This window comes from Acipenser ruthenus, chromosome 36 (assembly GCF_902713425.1).
Source record: "Acipenser ruthenus chromosome 36, fAciRut3.2 maternal haplotype, whole genome shotgun sequence".
Taxonomy (NCBI): domain Eukaryota; kingdom Metazoa; phylum Chordata; class Actinopteri; order Acipenseriformes; family Acipenseridae; genus Acipenser; species Acipenser ruthenus.
In genome coordinates, this window is record NC_081224.1 from 8,147,035 (window position 1) to 8,169,414 (window position 22,380).

At 40.6% G+C, this 22,380-nt stretch overlaps 1 protein-coding gene across 3 annotated transcripts in view; it reads left to right on the top strand.

The window, feature by feature from the left end:
* Nucleotides 1-22,380, top strand: part of LOC131706682 (interferon-induced protein 44-like) — a 65,789-nt gene that overhangs the window by 288 nt on the left and 43,121 nt on the right. The window contains exons 2-7 of one of the 3 annotated variants that reach the window (XM_059008254.1): nucleotides 5-82; nucleotides 4,877-4,922; nucleotides 5,280-5,456; nucleotides 12,587-12,810; nucleotides 13,926-13,960; nucleotides 14,515-14,538. In XM_059008254.1, the coding sequence (XP_058864237.1) occupies nucleotides 4,892-4,922; nucleotides 5,280-5,456; nucleotides 12,587-12,810; nucleotides 13,926-13,960; nucleotides 14,515-14,538 (491 nt within the window). In that variant the 5' untranslated portion in view covers nucleotides 5-82; nucleotides 4,877-4,891. Of the gene's footprint in view, nucleotides 1-4; nucleotides 83-3,570; nucleotides 3,847-4,876; nucleotides 4,923-5,279; nucleotides 5,457-12,586; nucleotides 12,811-13,925; nucleotides 13,961-14,514; nucleotides 14,539-22,380 lie in introns of those variants that run through there. The other 2 variants (XM_059008256.1, XM_059008255.1) reach the window with 2 other exon arrangements.

Consider the following 22,380-nt stretch of genomic DNA (forward strand, 5'->3'; position numbering starts at 1 on the left):
GTAGGATCTGATGCTGTGAACACACAATACATTGTCACCAGAATCCTGTATTTCCAGTTGCAGAGAGGAGCAAGAGAAGAAGGTAGGGCACACTTTATCTACTTATACTTATTGGGTGCTTTGGGTTGGTTGAAATTTGACAGATTGCATTAAAAAAAAAAAAAAAAAAAAACGCTGATAAATTCAGACAAACTACTATTTTGGGATCATCTGATAGCATTTCCACTCAGGTTTTAAGATTTCAGAACTTCTAGGGCTTAGTTGGACAGAAACTGTTTTGTTTTTGAAATGTTAAAGTATTAAGGAAATATTTAGCCTCTGTCAATTCTAGATTCTAGAGAACTTATTTCTGGTATATTTCTTGTTTTTACTAATGACACAAACCCGCTGGTCAGGTCTTTTTGCATGTGTCTGGCTGCTGCTGATTATTATTATTATTATTATTATTATTATTATTATTATTATTATTATTATTATTATTATTATTGTTATTATTAATTAGCTTAGCAGACTTACCGTGGTTGCAAAATATCAGAATACAGTTAAGTGCTAGTACACATGAGAGGTGGCCCTGGTCTCTATAACCAGACAGCTATTTACAGATTTAAAGAGATAGTGTACATTTACAGCTCCCCACAACTCTATCTTTGGTTAGGTGAGTTTAGATAAAAAGGTAATTGGAAAGGGGCTCAGGAGGCTGAGAAATAAAGAATATATAAGTCTGTAATATGCTTTTGCAGAATTCAGCATGCAGGTGTTTCTACTGGATGTTTAGCCCATTTTGTGTAGTCTTGTTGACTGACTGGACTCCACACCTCACTTCCATATAGTACAATGGGCTGGATAACACTGTCAAATATTTGAATCCTAGATTCTAACAGGTGTATTTATTTTATAAAGCCTCATTTCGATGGCATAAAAAGCTCTGCAGGCTTTTTCTTTTAATGCATTCATTGCCGGGTTAAAGCTCCCTGACGCACTGATGGTCATGTCTAGGTTTGTATATTGTGTGGTGTGTTCTAGGGTGGAGTGGTGTAGAGTGAAGGGGTACCTGCTTCCTTGAGATCTGGCCTTTTTTTGGAAGATCATCATTATGGTATTTTTCATGTTTAATGTCAGGGCCCAGGTCTGACAGTACTGCTCTAGCAGTGACAGGCTCTGCTGTAGCTCCTGCTCTGTGGGTGACAGCAGGACCAGGTCATCTGTGTAGAACAGGAATTTCATTTCTGTGTCGTGTAGAGTGAGGCAAGGGGCTGCAGACTGCTCCAACACCGTTGCTAATTCATTGATGTAAATACTGAGCAGTGTTGGACTCCAGCCCTGTCTCACCCCACTACCCTGTTTGAAGAATTCTGTTCTTTTGTTGCAAATTTTTATTCCGCACTTGTTTTCTGAGTACATTGACTTTATTATGTCGTAAACTTAACCCCCTACACCACTTTGTAGAATTTTATAATTTAAACCTTCATGCCAAATGGAATCAAATGCTTTTTTAAAGTCTATAAAACAAGAGAAATGTTCCTTTATATTTTTGTTGTACATGTTTGTTGATTAGGGTGTGTAGGGTGTAAATATGATAAGTGCAGTAATTTGGTAGGAATCCAGTCTGACTCTTACTCAAGACACTGTGTTCGGTAAGGAAGGCCAGTATTCGGGTATTGAAGATACTGCAGAATACCTTCTCCAGAGTACTGCTTGCACAGATGCCTTGGTAGTTGTTGGGGTCGAATTTGTCTCCACTTTTGTAGATTGGGGATATAAGCCCTTGGTTCCAGATGTCAGGGAAGCAGCCTACCTTTAGTACCAGGTTGAATAAATTCAGCAGGGCCTCCTGCAGTTTGGGGCTGGTGTGTGTGTGTGTGTGTTTATATATATATATATATATATATATATATATATATATATATATATATATATATATATATTATATTTTTTCTCAGTTTTTTAAATACAGAAATTTTAAATACAAAACAGTAAATAATGCCAACTGGTTTAAATTTGTGTGTTTTTTAAGCCTTTTATTATATCTATCTATCTATCTATATACTGTATATATATATATATATATATATATATATATATATATATATGATTTTCTTTATATATGTATTCTCTATATGCAATGCCAGAACAGAAGCGCAATCAATCCTTATTGTTAAAAGCTCATTAGCATATGCAAGACGGGCGGATCGGTTGTTAAAAGCTCATTAGCATCTGCAAGACGGGCGGGTCGGTTGTTAAAAGCTCATTAGCATATGCAAGACGGGCGGGTCGGTTGTTAAAAGCTCATTAGCATCTGCAAGACGGGCGGATCGGTTGTTAAAAGCACATTAGCATATGCAAGACGGGCGGGTCGGTTGTTAAAAGCTCATTAGCATCTGCAAGACGGGCGGATCGGTTGTTAAAAGCTCATTAGCATCTGCAGGACGGGCGGATCGGTTGTTAAAAGCTCATTAGCATCTGCAAGACGGGCGGATCGGTTTTTTTCAGCCGGGTGGCGACAGACGCTTTGCTGGGCGGCCAGCCCAGGTGAAAAGGCCTGGGGAGAACCCTGTAATGTTTCCACTGCTGTTCTAGCTTTAGCTGTGGGATGTGTAGCACGGCACTGGAAAATGTGTGTATTTTGTGGGTGTTTAAACTGTGTTTTGGTGTTGTGTGAATTAATTAATTAATTAATTGTTTGAAAGCCGGGCGCTCCGTGGGGACAGCCTAGCTGTTGTGTTTGGTTGCGGAGAAAGGCAGCGTGTGATTGGCTGTGCCGATCCCTAACCAGCAGGTGGCCGTGTATTGGCGGAGTTGCGGTTAGCTTAAAAACAAGCTGCAGAGGTTCTTCTGGGCTGCTGAAAAGCCACAGGACTTGTGACAGTCTGCTGCGCTGCTCCAGAGGGATTGGAATCCCGCTGGTGAAATACAGGAACTGAAGACCGCTGACGGCTGGGTGTTTAACCAGGGTCAGGGTTGCAGTGTTTACAGAAGAAGAAACTGCAACCGCTGGTGAGCGAGTGTATATCTAGGGTCGGGTAAGAGCAGGGAATAGCTCCAGGATATAATGCCCGCCTGTGTAGTGAGATCACAGCAGGACCTCCTGTTTTAGGGAGCAGCGCTAGCCGTCTTCACGTCATCTTTTATTTGTAGTTTTTGTATTGTTTTATTTTTGCCTTCTGTACTGTGTGCTGTATGTCCTCTGCGTGCTATCATTGTTGGTAGCGTCACATGACTCTTCTGTTCATTCATGTATGTATGTATGTATGTCTGAATCAACACCTGTAACAGCTCTCATGATAACATTTCCGCTGCTATTCACTCTTTGGCTGAGGGTTGTCACGGTAACGTTCCCGCTGCTCTTGTCGCTTTGTCTCCAAGTGCCGTTGATCCTGTTTTTGCTGCTTTTGTCTTTGAGAGTGTGGATCCTGATGGCTGTGTTCTAGCTGTTGTCTTTGACAGTGTGGATTCCTGATGGCTGTGTTCTAGCTGTTGTCTTTGACAGTGTGGATTCCTGATGGCTGTATTCTAGCTGTTGTCTTTGAGAGTGTGGATCCTGATGGCTGTGTTCTAGCTGTTGTTGCTTTGACTCTGGGTTCTTACAATGACATTCCTGCTGCTGTTGTTTTTGCTTTGCCTCTGGGTTGTACTGAAACACTGAGGCATGATGGGTGTGCTGTTGTAGTTTCATTTTTTGTGGCTCTGGTTCTTGATAGAGTCGTGCTATCTCCACTCTTTTGTGCTTTTTTGTGTATATTAATGACAATTAGGAAGTTTGTCCTGTGGCTCATGGCTGATCCTGGTGCTGTGTTTGATTGACTGGGTCATGGTAGTACTGCTGAATGGGCTTTGGTCGATCCGGCGGTGAGTTTCTTGTTTTTGGTGACTTACTGTTGGTGTGCAATTATCCTTTCCCTGTTTGTGCTTCATATAATACTCATGGCTTTGTTTTCTTTTGAATTTTAAGGTAAATGGCTGATAGTAGCAGTGTTTCAGACCCTTGGAAAATTAAAAGAAAATATCATAGTTAATATTATGAATATGTCCATATTGTTATTCAAAGTAGTTTAAATCAGCAATTTTATTGGCAATTCCAAAAGAGCGGAGATAGCACGACTCTAATAGAGACAAATAAATACATTTAGAAATAAATTAACTGACAATGTGAGTTGCCGCTCAAAAGATAAAGACAACGAAACTTCATTTTTTACAATACTGCAGAAAACATTGGCTAGTCTTTACAAAAATAAAGAGATGTAGCATTTCATATGAATGGCATCTAGTTTAATTCAGTAGTATTAAGAGTTGTAATGTTCTTACATTAGGGTTGCCACCTTTGAGATACAAAATACCGGACGCCCTATCCCCTCCTATTGTCTTCTTCTTCATTTGTCTCTGCCATTGTGACTAACGTTACAGTATGCTACTTCATAGTTTCGCGCTTAGCGTTACAGTATGCTACTTAATAGTTTCGCGCTTCTTCATTCAAAGGGCTGTCAAACTTAACAGCAGCGCACATGCTCACACCAGATAACACACAGCGGTGAGCACACAAGAAAAACATCACGGTACAGCGTTTTGGTGGCTTACGTTGTTACCTCAATTCATTCTGGTGCATTTACACACCGCTGTGTTATAGTATTTGATTCTTCACTCATACAAGCACAACATGTTATATTAAATTGTTTATTGTAACACATTTTTTTAAGAACATATCCAATACATTAGAATGCTTAGAATTACCGGACATCTTCCAAAATAAACGGACAGGGGTTCAAAGTACATAAAAATACCGGACAGTCCGGTAAAATACCGGCGGGGTGGCAACCCTGTCTTACATATTCTTCATGATTAGCATTGAGGGGAAATGCAGTTTGTGTTTTTTTCTTTATAGGAGAGGAAGAACAAAATGGCATGGGTTCAAACCAGAGAGTTTAAAGGTAATATCATTTATATGTACTTCATAAAATAAAACTATATTGGGTTTGTTTTTGGAGTAGCTGGATTCAGCTCTGTAAATGTTCCCTTCTTGTCTGATCAGAATCAAGCCCAAATTCAAGGGCAGGTGGAGAGCTGACTCAGGAATAGAAACATCCTGGAGATATAATAATAAAACAAGAGTCAATTCTGAGGATGTAGATAATTGACCAATATACATCTCCCTGGCTGAACATAATAGTAAAAAGGAAAGTTATTACAATTAAGAGGAAAGGTGCGGAAAGGAAATTGGCTGTGCTGTAAGAAACTGTTGTACATTTATATCAATCGGCTGTATTTCTTTTTTTTCTGAATTTTAGTGTATGAACATGGAGGACGAAATACAGAGATCTGTGAACAATTTACAAGGAAGATTGAAGAAAAAGGATATTTTAAAGTATCAGTTCGTACTGACATTAAGTCTTTTCTCTATGTTCATGAAGTTACCCGGGTTTTTCATGACATTAAGAGTGCACTGAATAGTGCTGGAAATATCAGTAAGTATATTAGCCATGTTAATTGAACATCTCTTTAATAAAGCTGCAAAATGCATAACCATACCTGTCACATAGCTGAACTGGAAATGGATGAGACTAATATATTACATTTTTTTAAAGTTTCATATCCAAGGCTTTCAAATCCTTGTTATTGCCTCTTATTGGCAAATTATTGCTAGAAAGAGGAAGCAACTGAACACTCGTTTATACTGCCACTTTAAATACCCCAACCTCCCCCCCTGCAGAGAAAATGTAAATTCATTTAAATCTGGCTGGTGCCACTGTTGAGCTGGTACTGAGATTGACTTCAATAGAAATAAATCTATATTAAATCAAATACCCAAGTTAGGTACTGCATTTATATTGGAAAGACAGCCTGGATTGATATAAAACTGCTTTATTTGCTTCATCATACACTATGCTGGTACAGAGCTTTTAAAAAATAAAATGAAATACCAGTACCTGTAATTTAAATAAACTATGCTTTACTGTGTATGTCTATGGGAGGTAAAAGTAACAAATTAAATAATGAATTAATTAAATGTTAAATTTAAGCAAGTATCGAATATTTAATTTTAGCACCATATAATAAATACTAGCATTAAATATTAAAGTCATGTATCAAATGTTAAATTTCAACATCAAATAATAAATTCAACATTGAATATTAAATGCAAGCATTGAATGTTAAATACTACCATCGAATGTTAAATGCAACAGTGAAATGTTAAATACTAGCATCAAACATTAAATATAAGCTTTATACATTCAGTGTGCCTTTCATCCATTCGATGTAGGCTTTATCCAGTCAGTGTGTCTTTTATGCATTTGTTGTGCACTTTGTCGTTCGATGTGGTTTTTATCCATTCGATGCTTGCACTTGCAAACTGTCAATCAATCCCATCCGCCCCACCCGTTCCCACCCCTTCCACATCGGGGAGATCGATGTTCCTCCTTGTTACCTGTTAACCTGTTCAGCCAATGAGAGGCTTCGATTTTCAAACTGAAATACGGTAGCTGTCTTGTGCCGTCTGTAGAAATTAAAAATTGTCTTGTTGTTTAACATTCGACTGTTGCATTTAACATTCAATGGTAGTATTTAACAGTCAATGTTTGCATTTAATATTCAATGTTGAATTTATTATTTTATGTTAAAATGTAAAATTTGATGTTAAAATGTAATATTTGATACATGAATTTAATATTTAATGCTCGTATTTATTATTTGAGGCTAAAATTCAATATTCGATACTTGCTTAAATTTAACATTTCATGAATAGTCATTCATTATTTAATCTTTGTTACTTTCACCTCCCATATATGTCTACCTTTACCAGGATACAGGATTTCTGTGGGGCTCGTAATACAGTAAAACTTTCTGGCATGCAATATCGATCCATGTCTGGTGGTGGCTAGCCATCCTCTGATGAACTAAGCTGTGTGTGCAAGTCCTTTCAAAGCAGAGCTCGCCCTTTAGTACCAAAGCTGAAAGAAGAGAAACAGAAAGATAATGCTTTCTGGGTTAGTTTAAATACTCAGTGAATGGCTAAACTTTTAACAGTAGTAAACCCAACCTGGAGCTTGTAGTATCTAAACTTGACACCACAAATCAGCAAGGAGTGCATGGCAGGAAAAACTATGTCATGTTAATACAGTCAGCACTCGGATATCCGTTACCCAGATACACGTCAGTCACGTTTTACCAGCCTTGTATTAAGAATAAAATCAATCCCATTTATATATATATATATATATAAATATATATATATATATATATATATATATATATATATATATATATATATATATATATATATATACACACAGACATGCTCAAATTTGTTGGTACCCCTTAGAAAAGATAATAAATAATTGGATTATAGTGATATTTCAAACTAATTAGTTTCTTTAATTAGTATCACACATGTCTCCAATCTTGTAATCAGTCATTCAGCCTATTTAAATGGAGAAAAGTAGTCACTGTGCTGTTTGCTATCATTGTGTGCACCACACTGAACATGGACCAGAGAAAGCAAAGGAGAGAGTTGTCTGAGGAGATCAGAAAGAAAATAATAGACAAGCATGGTAAAGGTAAAGGCTACAAGACCATCTCCAAGCAGCTTGATGTTCCTGTGACAACAGTTGCAAATATTATTACAAAGTTTAAGGTCCATGGAACTGTAGCCAACCTCCCTGGGCGCAGCCGCAAGAGGAAAATCGACCCCAGATTGAACAGAAGGATAGTGCGAATGGTAGAAAAAGAACCAAGGATAACTGCCAAAGAGATACAAGCTGAACTCCAAGGTGAAGATACGTCAGTTTCTGATCGCACCATCCGTCACTTTTTGAGCGAAAGTGGGCTCCATGGAAGAAGACCCAGGAGGACTCCACTTTTGACAGAAAAACATAAAAAAGTCAGACTGGAATTTGCTAAAATGCATATTGACAAGCCACAATCCTTCTGGGAGAATGTCCTTTGGACAGATGAGTCAAAACTGGAGCTTTTTGGCAAGTCACATCAGCTCTATGTTCACAGACGAAAAAATGAAGCTTTCAAAGAAAAGAACACCATACCTACAGTGAAACATGGAGGAGGCTCGGTTATGTTTTGGGGCTGCTTTGCTGCGCCTGGCACAGGGTGCCTTGAATCTGTGCAGGGCACAATGAAATCTCAAGACTATCAAGGCATTCTGGAGCGAAACGTACTGCCCAGTGTCAGAAAGCTCTGTCTCAGTCGCAGGTCATGGGTCCTCCAACAGGATAATAACCCAAAACACACAGCTAAAAGCACCCAAGAATGGATAAGAACAAAACATTGGACTATTCTGAAGTGGCCTTCTATGAGTCCTGATCTGAATCCTATCGAACATCTATGGAAAGAGCTGAAACTTGCAGTCTGGAGAAGGCACCCATCAAACCTGAGACAGCTGGAGTAGTTTGCTCAGGAAGAGTGGGCCAAACTACCTGTTAACAGGTGCAGAAGTCTCACTGAGAGCTACAGAAAACGTTTGATTGCAGTGATTGCCTCTAAAGGTTGTGCAACAAAATACTAGGTTAGCGGTCCCATCATTTTTGTCCATGCCATTTTCATTTGTTTTATTATTTACAATATTATGTTGAATAAAAAAATCAAAAGCAAAGTCTGATTTCGATTAAATATGGAATAAACAATGGTGGATGCCAATTACTTTTGTCAGTTTCAAGTTATTTCAGAGAAAATTGTGCATTCTTCGTTTTTTGTGGAGGGGTACCAACAAATTTGAGCACGTCTGTATATATACAGTGCCTTGCAAAAGTATTCAGACCCCTGACCAATTCTCTCATATTACTGAATTACAAATGGTACATTGAAATTTCGTTCTGTTTGATATTTTATTTTAAAACACTGAAACTCAAAATCAATTATTGTAAGGTGACATTGGTTTTATGTTGGGAAATATTTTTAAGAAAAATAAAACTGAAATATCTTGCTTGCATAAGTAATCAACCCCCACACATTAATATTTGGTAGAGCCACCTTTCGCTGCAATAACAGCTTTAAGTCTTTTGAGGTAAGTATGTACCAGCTTTGCACACAGTGTCGGAGTGGTTTTGGCCCATTCTTCTTGGCAGATTTGCTCCAGGTTGTTCAGGTTGGTTGGACGACCCTTGTGGACCGCAATTTTCAAATAGTGCCACAGATTCTCAATGGGATTGAGATCAGGACTTTGACTGGGCCACAGTAGGACGTTCACCTTTTTGTTCTTGAGCCACTCCGATGTTGCTTTGGCCTTGTGCTTGGGATCATTGTCCCGCTGAAAGGTGAATTTCCTCCCAAGCTTCAGTTTTTTAGCGGACTGAAGCAGGTTCTCTTGCAGTATTTCCCTGTATTTTGCTCCATCCATTCTTCCTTCAATTTTAACAAGATGCCCAGTCCCTGCTGATGAGAAGCATCCCCACAGCATGATGCTGCCACCACCATACCTCACTGTAGGGATGGTGTGTCTTGAGGCATGGGCAGTGTTAGGTTTGCGCCACACATAGCGCTTTTGAGTTTTGGCCAAAAAGCTCTATCTTGGTCTCATTTGACCACAAAACCTTTTCCCACATCGCAGCTGGGTCACTCTCATGCTTTCTGGCAAACTCCAGACGTGCCTTCAGATGGTACTTTTTGAGTAACTGCTTCTTTCTTGCCACCCTCCCATACAGGCCAGTGTTATGCAGAGCTGGTGCACCATTTGACTGGTGCACCATTACTCCACTCCCAGCCATTGAACTCTGTAGCTCCTTCAAAGTGATTGTTGGCCTCTCTGTGGCTTCTCTCACAAGTCTCCTTCTTGTTTGAGCGCTGAGTTTTGAGGGACGGCCTTTTCTTGGCAGTGCCTGGGTGGTGTGATGCAGCTTCCACTTCCTGATTATTGATCCAGCTGTGCTCACTGGGATATCCAAACCCTTGGATATTATTTTGTACCCTTTCCCTAATCTATACATTTGTATTACTTTATCTCTAACTTCTGTAGAATGCTCTTTGGTCTTCATTTTCCTTCAGATTCACAGCCTGACCAATGATCCTTCAACAGTGGGGTTTTTATCCAGAAAATGTGACAGCAACTTTAATGGTTCACAGGTGGAGGCCAATGGTGAGTAATTGTGTCCTTGTTAGGACAATTTCTTTCATCGGTATAAACTGGGAGCTTCCACAGCACAGGGGTTGAATACTTATGCAAGCAAGATATTTCAGTGCCACTCAAAATATTTCCCAACATAAAACCAATGTCACCTTACAATAATTGATTTTGAGTTTCAGTGTTTTAAAATAAAATATCAAACAGAACGAAATTTCAATGTACCATTTGTAATTCAGTAATATGAGAGAATTGGTCAGGGGTCTGAATACTTTTGCAAGGCACTGTGTATATATATATATATATATATATATATTGTGACGGCCCGGCACTCACTCGGGTTCGTTGCCCCTTTAAAATTACGACCCAGCACACAGGAAATGGTGAGTAATTGTGTCCTTGTTAGGACAATTTCTTTCATCGGTATAAACTGGGAGCTTCCACAGCACAGGGGTTGAATACTTATGCAAGCAAGATATTTCAGTGCCACTCAAAATATTTCCCAACATAAAACCAATGTCACCTTACAATAATTGATTTTGAGTTTCAGTGTTTTAAAATAAAATATCAAACAAAACGAAATTTCAATGTACCATTTGTAATTCAGTAATATGAGAGAATTGGTCAGGGGTCTGAATACTTTTGCAAGGCACTGTGTATATATATATATATATATATATATATATATTGTGACGGCCCGGCACTCACTCGGGTTCGTTGCCCCTTTAAAATTACGACCCAGCACACAGGAAATGGAGTTTTTAAGCGCAGACGTGCTCTTTTTTAATACACACAAAAATAAACAAACACAAAATAAACACCTAACTCCCACTGGAGCGCTAACTAAACAGGTTTTTCCCTCACTACCTTGCAGGACGGCTAAGCCGTTTACCTGCTAGCAAAAACCAAACGAACTTAACACAGCACTTACTCAGGACTGCTCGGAAACAGAGCACGTCTTCTGTCTCCTTCTACTCAGCAGCCCTGTGCAGACAAGCTGCACGTCTTAAATACCCTGCACCTGGTTTTAATTTACAATCGTACCCAGGTGCGGGTGATAATTAATCAATAAACAAATTAACAAAATAATAAAACAATTAAACCAAATGTGCATTCCGCACATGATTCTCGCGCAGGGAGGTTTTAACCCCCTCCCTGCTGTTTCTCATAACCCGCTACTTCACAATATATATATAACCAATGAATGCTCTTACCCATCACACACGATTTCCAGCTCGTTCACCAGTTTTCTGATACAAAGCCCATCTCTTCAATGTTACAATTAATTTCATTATCCGTCACAACCCGCGTTTTTTTTTGGTCTTTATTATTGTGCAGTTACACAGCGCTTCCTCCAGTTTCACCTGATGAAAATGCAGCCAAAACAAAGTGAATAAGACCAGTAATGTAAAAGTTACTCATTAAACAGTTTTAGAGACTGTGATGCATTTTTTTTAAAATCTGTGATCTTTAGTTGCTTTTGTGCATTTTCATTTGGAAGTGAACTGTGACATTAGGGCCTTATCGAGCACTATATTCTGCAATTTTGAATACTGACTTTGGATACTGTTTTAGTTCTGGAAACTGGTGTTTCTTTTAATCTTTTGCTAAATTGCATTGCCTTTTATGTTTTACGCAGTTATGGTATGGGTAACATTTTAATTTAATTTTGCTGTTGGGTTGCTAATTGGGGAATTTTATATACTGCTACAATACGTACCGGATTTAAAAGTATGTCCTGTATTACAGTCAACGTGTCGTCTCTTTTGGCAAGTGATATTTTCAGAATCATATCGTTCTGAATTAAAATACTTCTGTTTAAAATATAGTACTGTACCAACAAAATTAACTACAGTACATCAAAATACTTACTGTATTTTAAAACACAGTCCTTTCAGTTATGTATTTGACGTTATATCTTTTTTGTGTTCCCTGAAAAAACTGACAAGTCTTTGTCTTTTACTGCTGTGTTATTCCCCCAACTCGTGCGCAAACAAATTTCAATGACAGAATCAGTGAAAGACCCCTCCTGATGAAAAATAAAACTAACAGGAGAACCGTCTTCAGATAGTTAAAGATTCGAGACAGATTGCTGTAAATATCCTGCCTTGACCCTGCTGAATCAAATCTTCCATGAACGATCTACCATCATCATGAGCCATCTCATGTGTTATGTCAGATATAAGAAAAAAATAAGAAAAAGAAAACGGCAACAGTGCCAAAGAAAAGAAGAAAACACACTTCAATATACATCTCCCAGTGCAGTCCTCAAACCCAAGACATATTTTTTCTTTCCATATGAAATGTGTTTGTGTATTTGTGTAGGGCAGGGGGTTGTGGTTACAACGTGCTCACCTACATACATGTCAAATCAGATGAAATGATCAGATATGCGTCACACTCGTTTATTAGTCACTGAAGTCAAAATGTTATAGGGTCGGATATGTGAGTGCTGACTGTAGAAAATGTGGATGGATTGTACATTTTTAAAATTAAAAACAAGTTCTGTTTTGTTTTGTTTTTAAGATTCCTATGCTGCAGTGGTTATATTTAGGAAATTAACACCATATGAAAAACCAGACTCCAGTGATCTCTACTCCACACCCCTGCCCTTGGGGATCCCTAATGAGTTACCCATCGTTGCATGCTACTGGTTTGAAAATGACTGTAAGCAACAACTGTGTGACTGTGAGGAAAACAAGGAGTCTGTGAAGAAGCTTGTTCGCTTAATAAAAAGAGAGCTGCAAACAGTAAGAAGCTTCAAATATAATTGTCATTCTTTATTGTTTGATAGTCTGTGTTTAGGAGCTGCTCTGCTGTTCTAGCTGCCTGCAACAGACATTACATTGTCTGATCTGCTTACTCTGTCTTTGGTTAGGTGAGTTTAGATAAAAGGGTAATTGGAAAGGGGCTCAGGAGGCTGAGAAATAAAGAATATATAATATATCCTGTTTAACACCAGACAGAAAGCAGAGTGACATTTCTTTCATTAACTGCTTTCATGCGATCTGGCTTTCTGTTGTACAAGGTAATGTGCACAGATTCTGGCTGCTTTTCTGTAACATGCTAATCAGACACTAGTGCTACAGTATGTAGATCTTCTCTGTAACTGAGCTGCAGTGACTCACTCAATCGAGGTGTGATAAATACTGCACTGGAAATAGAACACATCTACTGCAGAATATCATCATTGTAATTCTCAAGATGAAATGTACAATATGTTTCTGTGAAAACTTCTTCTGTAAATTAGTGGGTGTTATCCTGTATAGTTAAGGATCAGCAGGCTAAAGGAAGGGTCCTGATGGTGCTGAAGACTGAAGAGTTCTCACATAACAGAAGTCCAAAAACTGTTTTTATTTATTTGAAAAAAAAATCTTTACAAAACAGAGAGAGCTCCTCAGGACCACAGCTAGTGTGGTTTAAAAGCAAGGGACAGTCAAACTATTTACAGGCAAAACAAGAACAAAACAAAAAAATAAAATTAATAAATGCATAGAGCATGCATTCAAACTGGCCTGTAAGAGAAAAAAAAAACTCTAGTAGTCACAGCACCCTTACAGCAGCAGTAGTTCCCAGTCCTATTCATCAATGGGCACACACCCCTGCAGGTCTAAATACCAGGGTGGACACATGCGTGCACACGTTCTTTCTCATGAAGCCATGCAGCCAACAATACGAGAAGCTGCCACTCAAAAGAAAATTAAACTTAACTTTTAAAACACTGCAGAAAACATTGGGCAGTCTTTACAAAAATAAAGAGATACAACATTTCATATCAATGCTACCCTTTTCCCATGCAATATCCCATGGTCTTCAATTTTGTTAAAACACTCAACTTTTCCCCTTTTTTTGTTTCCTATACAAGGACACGGACAGCGGGTCCCCTAGCAGCAAGTCAAGGTAAGTACTATTAGGTTTTACTTACGCTTTACTAACACTGCTCCACAGTACCCTAGAGCAGCAATAGTTCCCAGTCTTTTACAGTAACAATATTATACCCAAAACACCAAATAATATAGTTTTATAATTTAGTAAGTGAATGTCAACAAGTGGCAGCATTTACATTCCAATGATTAGTTTTTGTAGGATATTTATAAGTCAGTGTAATGACAATTTGTTGCATGTGGTAAGTGCAGACCGGTCTGGGAAAGATGCTCTTCCGAGGATTCCTCAGGGAAATATGAAGTAGAGGTGTGTGACGTACTGGAGTTTAATGGCACATTTGAGGGAGTATGCGCCAAGGTCTGGGTGCAATCCATCTGCAACATGTCATAGAGAAGCTGATGAATTCAGAACCTTGCCAGGGATCTACTTCACTCAGAGAGTTTGCTGAGAGAAACGGAGATGAATTTTGCAAAAGATTCATCCTTTTTTTTCTTTTGATGTATCTATATGTTTTAGCCTGTCTAGCAAAGCTTCTTCCACAGGATCTAAACTCTTTTTCTTCTTCCTAGCAGGTGGACCAACTTCTGGAACAGGTGTGTAATCTAGCTGAGCTACAGATGCACTTTCTGTGTTGCTGCAAATACTTTCACTCTCTTCAGCATTGTCTGGTGGTGCTGGGTTCTAAAATAATAATCATAACTTCTTCACAGCATAGGCTACTTGTAATAAAATAATAATCATAAGAAAAAAACATTGGAAACAAAGGTTTCAAACTTCATTGTTATGTCAAAGTATATTACTTTTAACTAAAAATGAATAAGACATTAACATGATTGTATCTATCAAACACATATAACAATAAGATATCTTCAAGTTCATCTGTGAATGTGTAATTATATCTAGCCTATATATACAAACTTATATGTAATATGTCATGAAATAAATATGTCTGTTTTTATTTTGTGACAAAGAAATGAACGCTAGATGGGGTAAAGATTCTGTCAAGCTAGAATTATTTTCTGTTCATGAATATTTAACGTATTTGTTTATTTCTTATTACTCCTACTCCTTATTTCCTTATGGCAAGCCTGCATATACTGTACTTGTTTTATTTATTTATTTCAATACATACCTCATCATCCTACTCTGGCACATTTAAATCTGTGTCCCTGTGTTTGATAAATTCAGTTAGCAGCTCAAAGGTGTTTTTTTACTTCCACCTGCGTCCCCACTCTTTCCCCTCATTTTTTTCTTATTTAACATATCTGTCCTGTATATACATCCATGTCTCCCTACAGAAATGCAAGTAAAAAGTTACAAAATTTCAACTTAACGATTTGATGCTCGCGTCTACACCTTGCGCTTCACACATCTCAAGACGCGCACCAATTATTCTTCGATTGTTCTGCGAGTAGGTTGCGTGTCCTGGACCCTGAATAGCCCTTAATGCTGCTGCTGCTCTGCTGAGCTGTGAGTGCAGACTGTTCCCGCACGCTGCAGACCTGGATGAAACACGAAACCTCTCTGGTTGTCTTTTTAGAGTTTTATTAAGAAGAAACAGCATACAAAGATTACGAACACAAAGTCTAGTTTCAGAGTTGTGAGGCTCTGAACATAACAGTTCACGGGGATTACAGACAGTGTGCCTGGGTTCAAGATGGATGGTAGATTCTGAACAAACTACAGACAAAGAAACCCCCTTTTTATACGGATCCTAAAGAAACCCCCCATGCACATGAGACTCTGGAGACTGACCAGTCATTCTAGAACATCTGGTTCACCTTAACAGGGTACTTGTTTTTCTCCTGCTTTGTCCTGTCAATCCTCTCACCTTAGCTGCTCCTAGCTAAGTATGTCCAATTCAATCTGTTAAACACATCTATCTCATCCGATACTAGTGTTCCAGGGGACCACAGCCATACAGATCCCTATTCTATATGTGCACCACTGGAGATTTGTGCTCCAGGGAACCATAAGCTTAGCGAGCTGAAAGGCCCTATCCTTGTAGGAAAGCAGACTGTCCTGTATCTGCAGCCCCTGCAACTTGCACCAGGAAAACACACAAAAGAAGAAGCTGCTTCCAACCTTAAACACCTGTCTTCTCCTGGCCCCTCCCTCTGGCTAGCCCATTTTACAGGTATTCTTTTTCACATAATTAAACAACAAATAACATTGTTATTTCTTTAAATATATATATGGAGACCAAAGCCACTGAGCACAACAGTTAAAAGGTTTAATGTTGAGACTTGGTGAAGTAGTAATAGCAAAATCATTATTTATTCACTGGATGCCTACGAGGGCTTGAGAGGAGGCGAAATTGGGAGTGAGATATTAAGAATGCGACAAGATGAGAGGATTTCTCCGGTTGGTTAGGAGGCTTGAGAGGGGCGAGAGATTTGAGAGTTTAAGAGTGAAACGAGTTTGAGAGGGATGGCGAGATTGGGGATGGAGTTTGGGAATGGTGCTTAGTAACATTGAGGTTAGATACTGATAGCAGGACGAGATAGGGAACAAAGAGTTTTCCCTTCTCGTCGGGTCAGGCAGCATCCTCTGGCTGCTGGGCGACGTAGAGAGGGAGACACGAGAAGAGCAAAGGATTAGATATAAACACTTTCCGCCGGGTCAGGCAGCATCCTCCGACTGCTGGGTGACATAAAAGTGAGAGAGAGAGAGCAAAGTTTAGACACATAACATACAACAAACTGACTCTCGCTACCGACGGGTCAGGCAGCATCCTCTGGCTGCCGGGCGTTTAGTGGAGCAAGAGACAGGAAGGGGACGAACAGGACAAAAGGACAGATCCTCCGCAACTCAGTGCAGCATCCTCAGGCAGCTAAGCTGGCAGCTGGGTGGCGTGGAGAGCTTAGGAAAAGTGTCTTAGATCCGTTTAGGAGAGACGAAAAACAGAGAAACCCCCCCCCCCCCCCCCCCGGTCGGGGCCCGCTCGGCAGGTGGAGGCACGGCCTACTGCATGAGGGGGCTGAAATGGTCCTGGACCTGAAATGGAAGAGAGGAGATGGGACAACAAGGTTGAGGCCTGGAAGGCTTAGCGCATAAGGAGCAGAAGAATAGGATGTGGCCGGGGGCCCCCTCAGGCCGGCGAGGAACAGCCGTGCGGCAATGGTTGAGACGAGAGGCTCACCCGGACAGCCGGGGGAGTGAGGGAGGAAACCTCAGGTGGGCCTGGCAGAGAGGGCGCCCCCCACTCCGGGCAAGCTAACGAGTGCTTGGTGAGCTGTGGCGATGTCTGCAGAGGATGATCTAATATAAAGTTCAACAGCTAAAGAGATCCAGCACCCCATAGACTTAATCAAGTGTTGATTGATTCCTGCCCTGGCCGTGGAGGTAGCTGCTCCGATCCGGAATGAATGGGGGGAGAAATAGTTTGAAGCCCAATCCGTGACAAGAGGGTGCATAAACGGGATGAGAACCAGTGTCTCGTAAGTATAGATCTGGAGCTGTCGATGAAGAGGGGATCCGATGGAAGACACAGAATCCTTGGCTTAAATGGACCGTTTTTTGAAGATCTGATGTGGAGGATAAAGTGGCTTCCGGGGATTTGAGAGAGATCGGAGCGCTTAAGGCCTAGAGCTGGGAAGCTGGAAGTTGATGGAGTTGAGAATTCTGCACAGCGGAGGAATCCAAAGGCAGCGGTCAGGCACAGGGTTTCCATGACTATGTTGTTGAATAGGTTGAAGCATCCTTGCTGGATAGCAGTGATGAGATAAAGGAGAAGGTCTATAGAGATTGGTTAACTTGATGGAGAGGAGGGGAGCAGGCTTTTCTCCATGCCTCTGAGCATTCTCTCTAGAGATCCGCCATCTCTAGAACGGACGAGAGGAGATAGATTGAAGGCGAAATTGATACTGAATGCCCGCTAGGTAGCATCTAAATAGAGGAGGGGGCTAAATGTAGAGACAGCCTGAGGTGAGTGATGAAGGCAAGGAGGTGCTGTACGTTGAAAGAAGTATGAGAGATCTGTTTTTGCTCGCAAATGTGAGTAACTGAAGACCAGGCAGTTGAGTAGGAGGAAAGGGTAGATGGGGCGAGAGTGTACTCCATGAATCCATGTGGTGATTGAAGGAGGCCGGAGAGAGAGTTATTCAGTTGAATATTGTTTTGCTGAAGGGTGGTACGAGACGAGGGTTGGGGTCTGCTCCTGGGACCAGGTTGCGGAACTTCTGGATCTTGATGTAACTGTCTGTTTTGAGTCCTGATGAATAGGAGGAAGTTATTTCCGGGGACTTGAGTGAGGTCAAAGTGCCGCAGGCTGATGGCTGGGAAACTGGAGATTCCGAGGAGGTTGGTTGTCTTGATGGAGAGGAGGATGCAAGACTCTCAGACGGACCTCCGGGATTGAAAGGAGCAGGGGGGGACGGGGGGGGGACGGGACGGAGGAGGAACTGTTACTGGATACCTGAGAGAATTCCTGATGGAGGAAGGGGCCAGGTTAAGGGATAGCCTGAGGTCTGTCATAAAGGCAAGGAGGTGCTGAAGGTTATAGGTGGTGAGAGAGAGAGATGAATCTGGGCACAGAATTGGTGAAGGAAGACCAGGCAGTAGAATAAGAAGAGCGAGTGGAAGGGGCGAAGGCAATTCTCCCTGAAGCTGCAGGCTGACTGGAGGAGGCTGGAGAGTGTGGAGTTTAGTGGAACACCAGCTGTTTGAAAGGAGGAACTTGCCACGGGTTGGGGTCTGCTTCTGGGACCAGGCTGTGAAACTTGTGGACCATCACACAACCTCCACCATGTTTAACACTGGGCATGGTTAACTTTTTTTTTTTTACTGCAAGGGGTAGTATTCTGTAGTAAAATTACTACAGCTGGCCAAAGTCCAGTATCTGGGTGCACGGAATGGTTCACAAAACCTCATAGTTCAAATGGCTTAATGCTCCGAGTCTATCCATTGTATTCCCCTTGATGTTCTGGTAACTCTTGCTTTTTATTTATTTTTTTTAAACCGGTAAATCACTGGTGTTGTCACAGTAAATTCACAGGGTGCACTCTGTTCCTTCAGGAGTCTTGCAGAGGAAGTGCTTCACAAGAGCAGTTAGACATAATACTTCCATGGTCAGGACATTGCATAGACAGAGCAGCTTTTTCTGAGGGTAGAGATTAAAGAGTGAAGGATGTCTATTGATATAGGGAGCCAGGAGGGAGCAGCTGGGGGGGGGGGGGGGGGCTCTTGAGGATCTCTCCGAGTGTCAGCAAACTGATGGGATGGATAGGAGCGTTGGAGAAGGGACGGAGACGAGGCGGCAGAAATACTGAATTCCGGAGATGTAGGCTTTAACGGTAGTGGGGGCTAAGTGAAGAGAATCCCTTGCATGGGCGATAGAGGCTAGAATCCGCTGCTCATTAAATATGAATGGGATGTATTTTGTTTTGAGTGCAGAAAGTTGTAAATGTTTTCCATCCAGTGGTAAATGAAGATTTGGTCGCTGGGGCTAAGTGTGGCCATGTAGTGATGAGCAGATTGCAGAAGGTTGTTGTATTTAGTTGAACAGCAGATGTTGGTGTTGCAGAGTTTGAGGGCTGAGGTGGCAGCTGGACCTGAAAAAATATATGAAATCGACTGCCGAGTTGTTTCTAAAAACGAAGGCAGAGAGATGAAATGCCGACCGTCCTGTGTTAGTTAATACAGGATTGATCAGCGGTTTGCTACCATCATGTCTGTTTGGAATGGAAAAGGTGAACTCATAAATCAGAGATTAGGGTTTCAATACTCCAATCATTCTCCTTAATTCATAAATGGATTTCCGGTCTTGTACCATGTATTAAAGCTTGTAGTATCTGAGAGGATGAGCGGACATATGACTAAATTGCTGAGGAAGTCAAGCTCTCTGTGTGTGTGTATATATATATATATATATATATATATATATATATATATATATATATATATATATATATATATATATAATATATATATATATATGGGCAGCAGTGTGGCGCAGTGGTTAGGGGCTCTGGACTCTTGACCGGAGGGTTGTGGGTTCAATCCATGGTAGGGGACACTGCTGCTGTACCCTTGAGCAAGGTACTTTACCTAAATTGCTCCAGTAAAAACCCAACTGTATAAATGGGTAATTGTATGTAAAAATAATGTGATATCTTGTAACAATTGTAAGTCGCCCTGGATAAGGGCGTCTGCTAAGAAATAAATAATAATAATAATATATATTATATATATATAGGGCTCTGGACTCTTGACCGGAGGGTTGTGGGTTCAATCCCCAGTGGGGGACACTGCTGTTGTACCCTTGAGCAAGGTACTTTACCTAGATTGCTTCAGTAAAAACCCAACTGTATAAATGGGTAATTGTATGTAAAAATAATGTGATATCTTGTAAGAATTGTAAGTCGCCCTGGATAAGGGCGTCTGCTAAGAAATAAATAATAAATAAATAAATAAATATATATTTGTGATCCAAGTATTGGAGGAAAGCTGGAGCGTTGGAAGCTCTAGAGGAGAGCAGTTGCAGATTTAAACAGTAAACTAAAGCCACTTTTGTATGCTGCAATAGTGAGCAGATCTGAAGAGGGAGCCTAGATTTGCTGTAATGAGGAGATATTAACAGTAGAGGCAATATCTGCTGAACGGGCAGAGATCTGAGGGAGTAGCCGATGGAATGCTGTGAGTAGTGTGCAGCGGCTTGCTGTAGAGAGCAGAGAGCTGCTGAATGCGGTGAAAATTGGTATTTGAGAGTTAAGGCGTTTTTAGATGATGTCGGAGATGGGGCTGCCTTTGGGCAGAGATGAAGAATGCATATATCTAAGGCCGCTGCAGAACCTGAGAGGATGGGAATGCGTTGCTCGGAGGCTGCTGCAAAACCTATTGATATGATCAGGAGCAGTCTAAGAGTGTATTGTCTATTGCGGGGTAGGACGACGCTTGACTGAAATGTTTATAATCGTAGCACATAGTTTCCGTATGTGACTGGTAGCTCAAATTGAATGAAATGGACTTTGAAAGTTATATTAAGTGCCTTGATGAAGTTGGGGGCAAATGAGGAAGTGCAAATCCAGGAACAAGAAGGTTGCAGGAATGGCCTGATGCAGGGAAGCTGGAAATTAATGTGACGGTGGATTCTTAACATCTCAGAAAGCTGATAAGCTTGGCTTCATGACGAGGTCCTCGAGGGGATGGGGTTTGGATTTGAAAAATTCAGGAGGGTACTGAGAATCCCTTGGAATGACAATGAACTGCAGGAATTGATAGAAAGTTTGGAGTGTGCAAGATTCACAGCAATAGCAAATCAGCTTAAATTATATAGAGCTTGTGGTGTTATGCTGCCATCTAGAGGTTGTGATTGGAATTGAAACTATTGGCTTCAGTGAAGCAGGGTAGCATATATTTGGTTATTGCGATTAAAATCCTTGTCTATGTATAAAACATTAGCTTTAGAACAGTTAGTGATGATATAAGTAAGTTAACGTAGGTCTAGAAGAGGAGCCTGCAGTATTTAGATGTCACAATTCGTTGAAGCTCTCATGTTGCAAAAGCGCAGCAGCAGGAGCCAGAAGATTGCAGTAGTGAGGCACAGGCTCGCATTGCCTGTTAAAGCTGCCTGGTCGCCATGGCAACTTACCACTCCCAGTAGTCACTCGATGAGGCGTTGCCGTGGTAACCGTGGTGTGCGAGGCACCAGTGGGAAAGAGTTGCAGTACAGCGGTGACGTTAGAACAGTCTTTCTGATGAAAACGAGGACCAAGTTGAGAATGACGCTGTGTTTTGAACGGCGCAGACTGAGCAGGTAGGAAAATAACTGAAACTATCTTGCGAGCGCTGAGCAAAGAAATGGCCTGCAGTGAAAGGAGTGAACAACAAAAAACAAACACAGACAAGGAAGCGGAAATAGTGCTGGGTTAAAGTAGAAAAAGAGAGAGATAGACAGGAGGGGCAGCCAATAACATACATGCCCTAATAATTGACGAGGCGAGCGCTGCATTGTGTGGTTGGCTGGAAATACTAAATGAGGCTGAACTGGGATCAGCTTCCACCCGGAAGAGATCGGCGGACATTACCGGGAAGGACGCCATGGAGGGAAGGTAAGACAGGCTAAAGAAAAGGATATAGGATAAGAAAAAGCAGCGCAAAGCGGGAGAGAGCCCTCTACGTCATCCCCCGAATTACGCCTAAAGGCTAACATTAAAAAGCACACCACGCAAAAAAAGTCTGGGTTTTCAAATAGATTGCAAATAAAATAGGTCTGGTCATGTAAGAAAAGTTCTATTTGGCTACCAATACAAAAAGGATGAATTGCATTCACAAGGTGAAATTATAAAGGTAAGTCTTGCACATAATTAAACCCATTCCATGAGAGTGAGAGAGAAAGAGAGCAAACAGTGAACATAAAACAGTAAATCAAATAAACAAAACAGCATCAACAAAAATATAGTGTAAACAAAAATAGTGCTGTAACTACTGTTTTA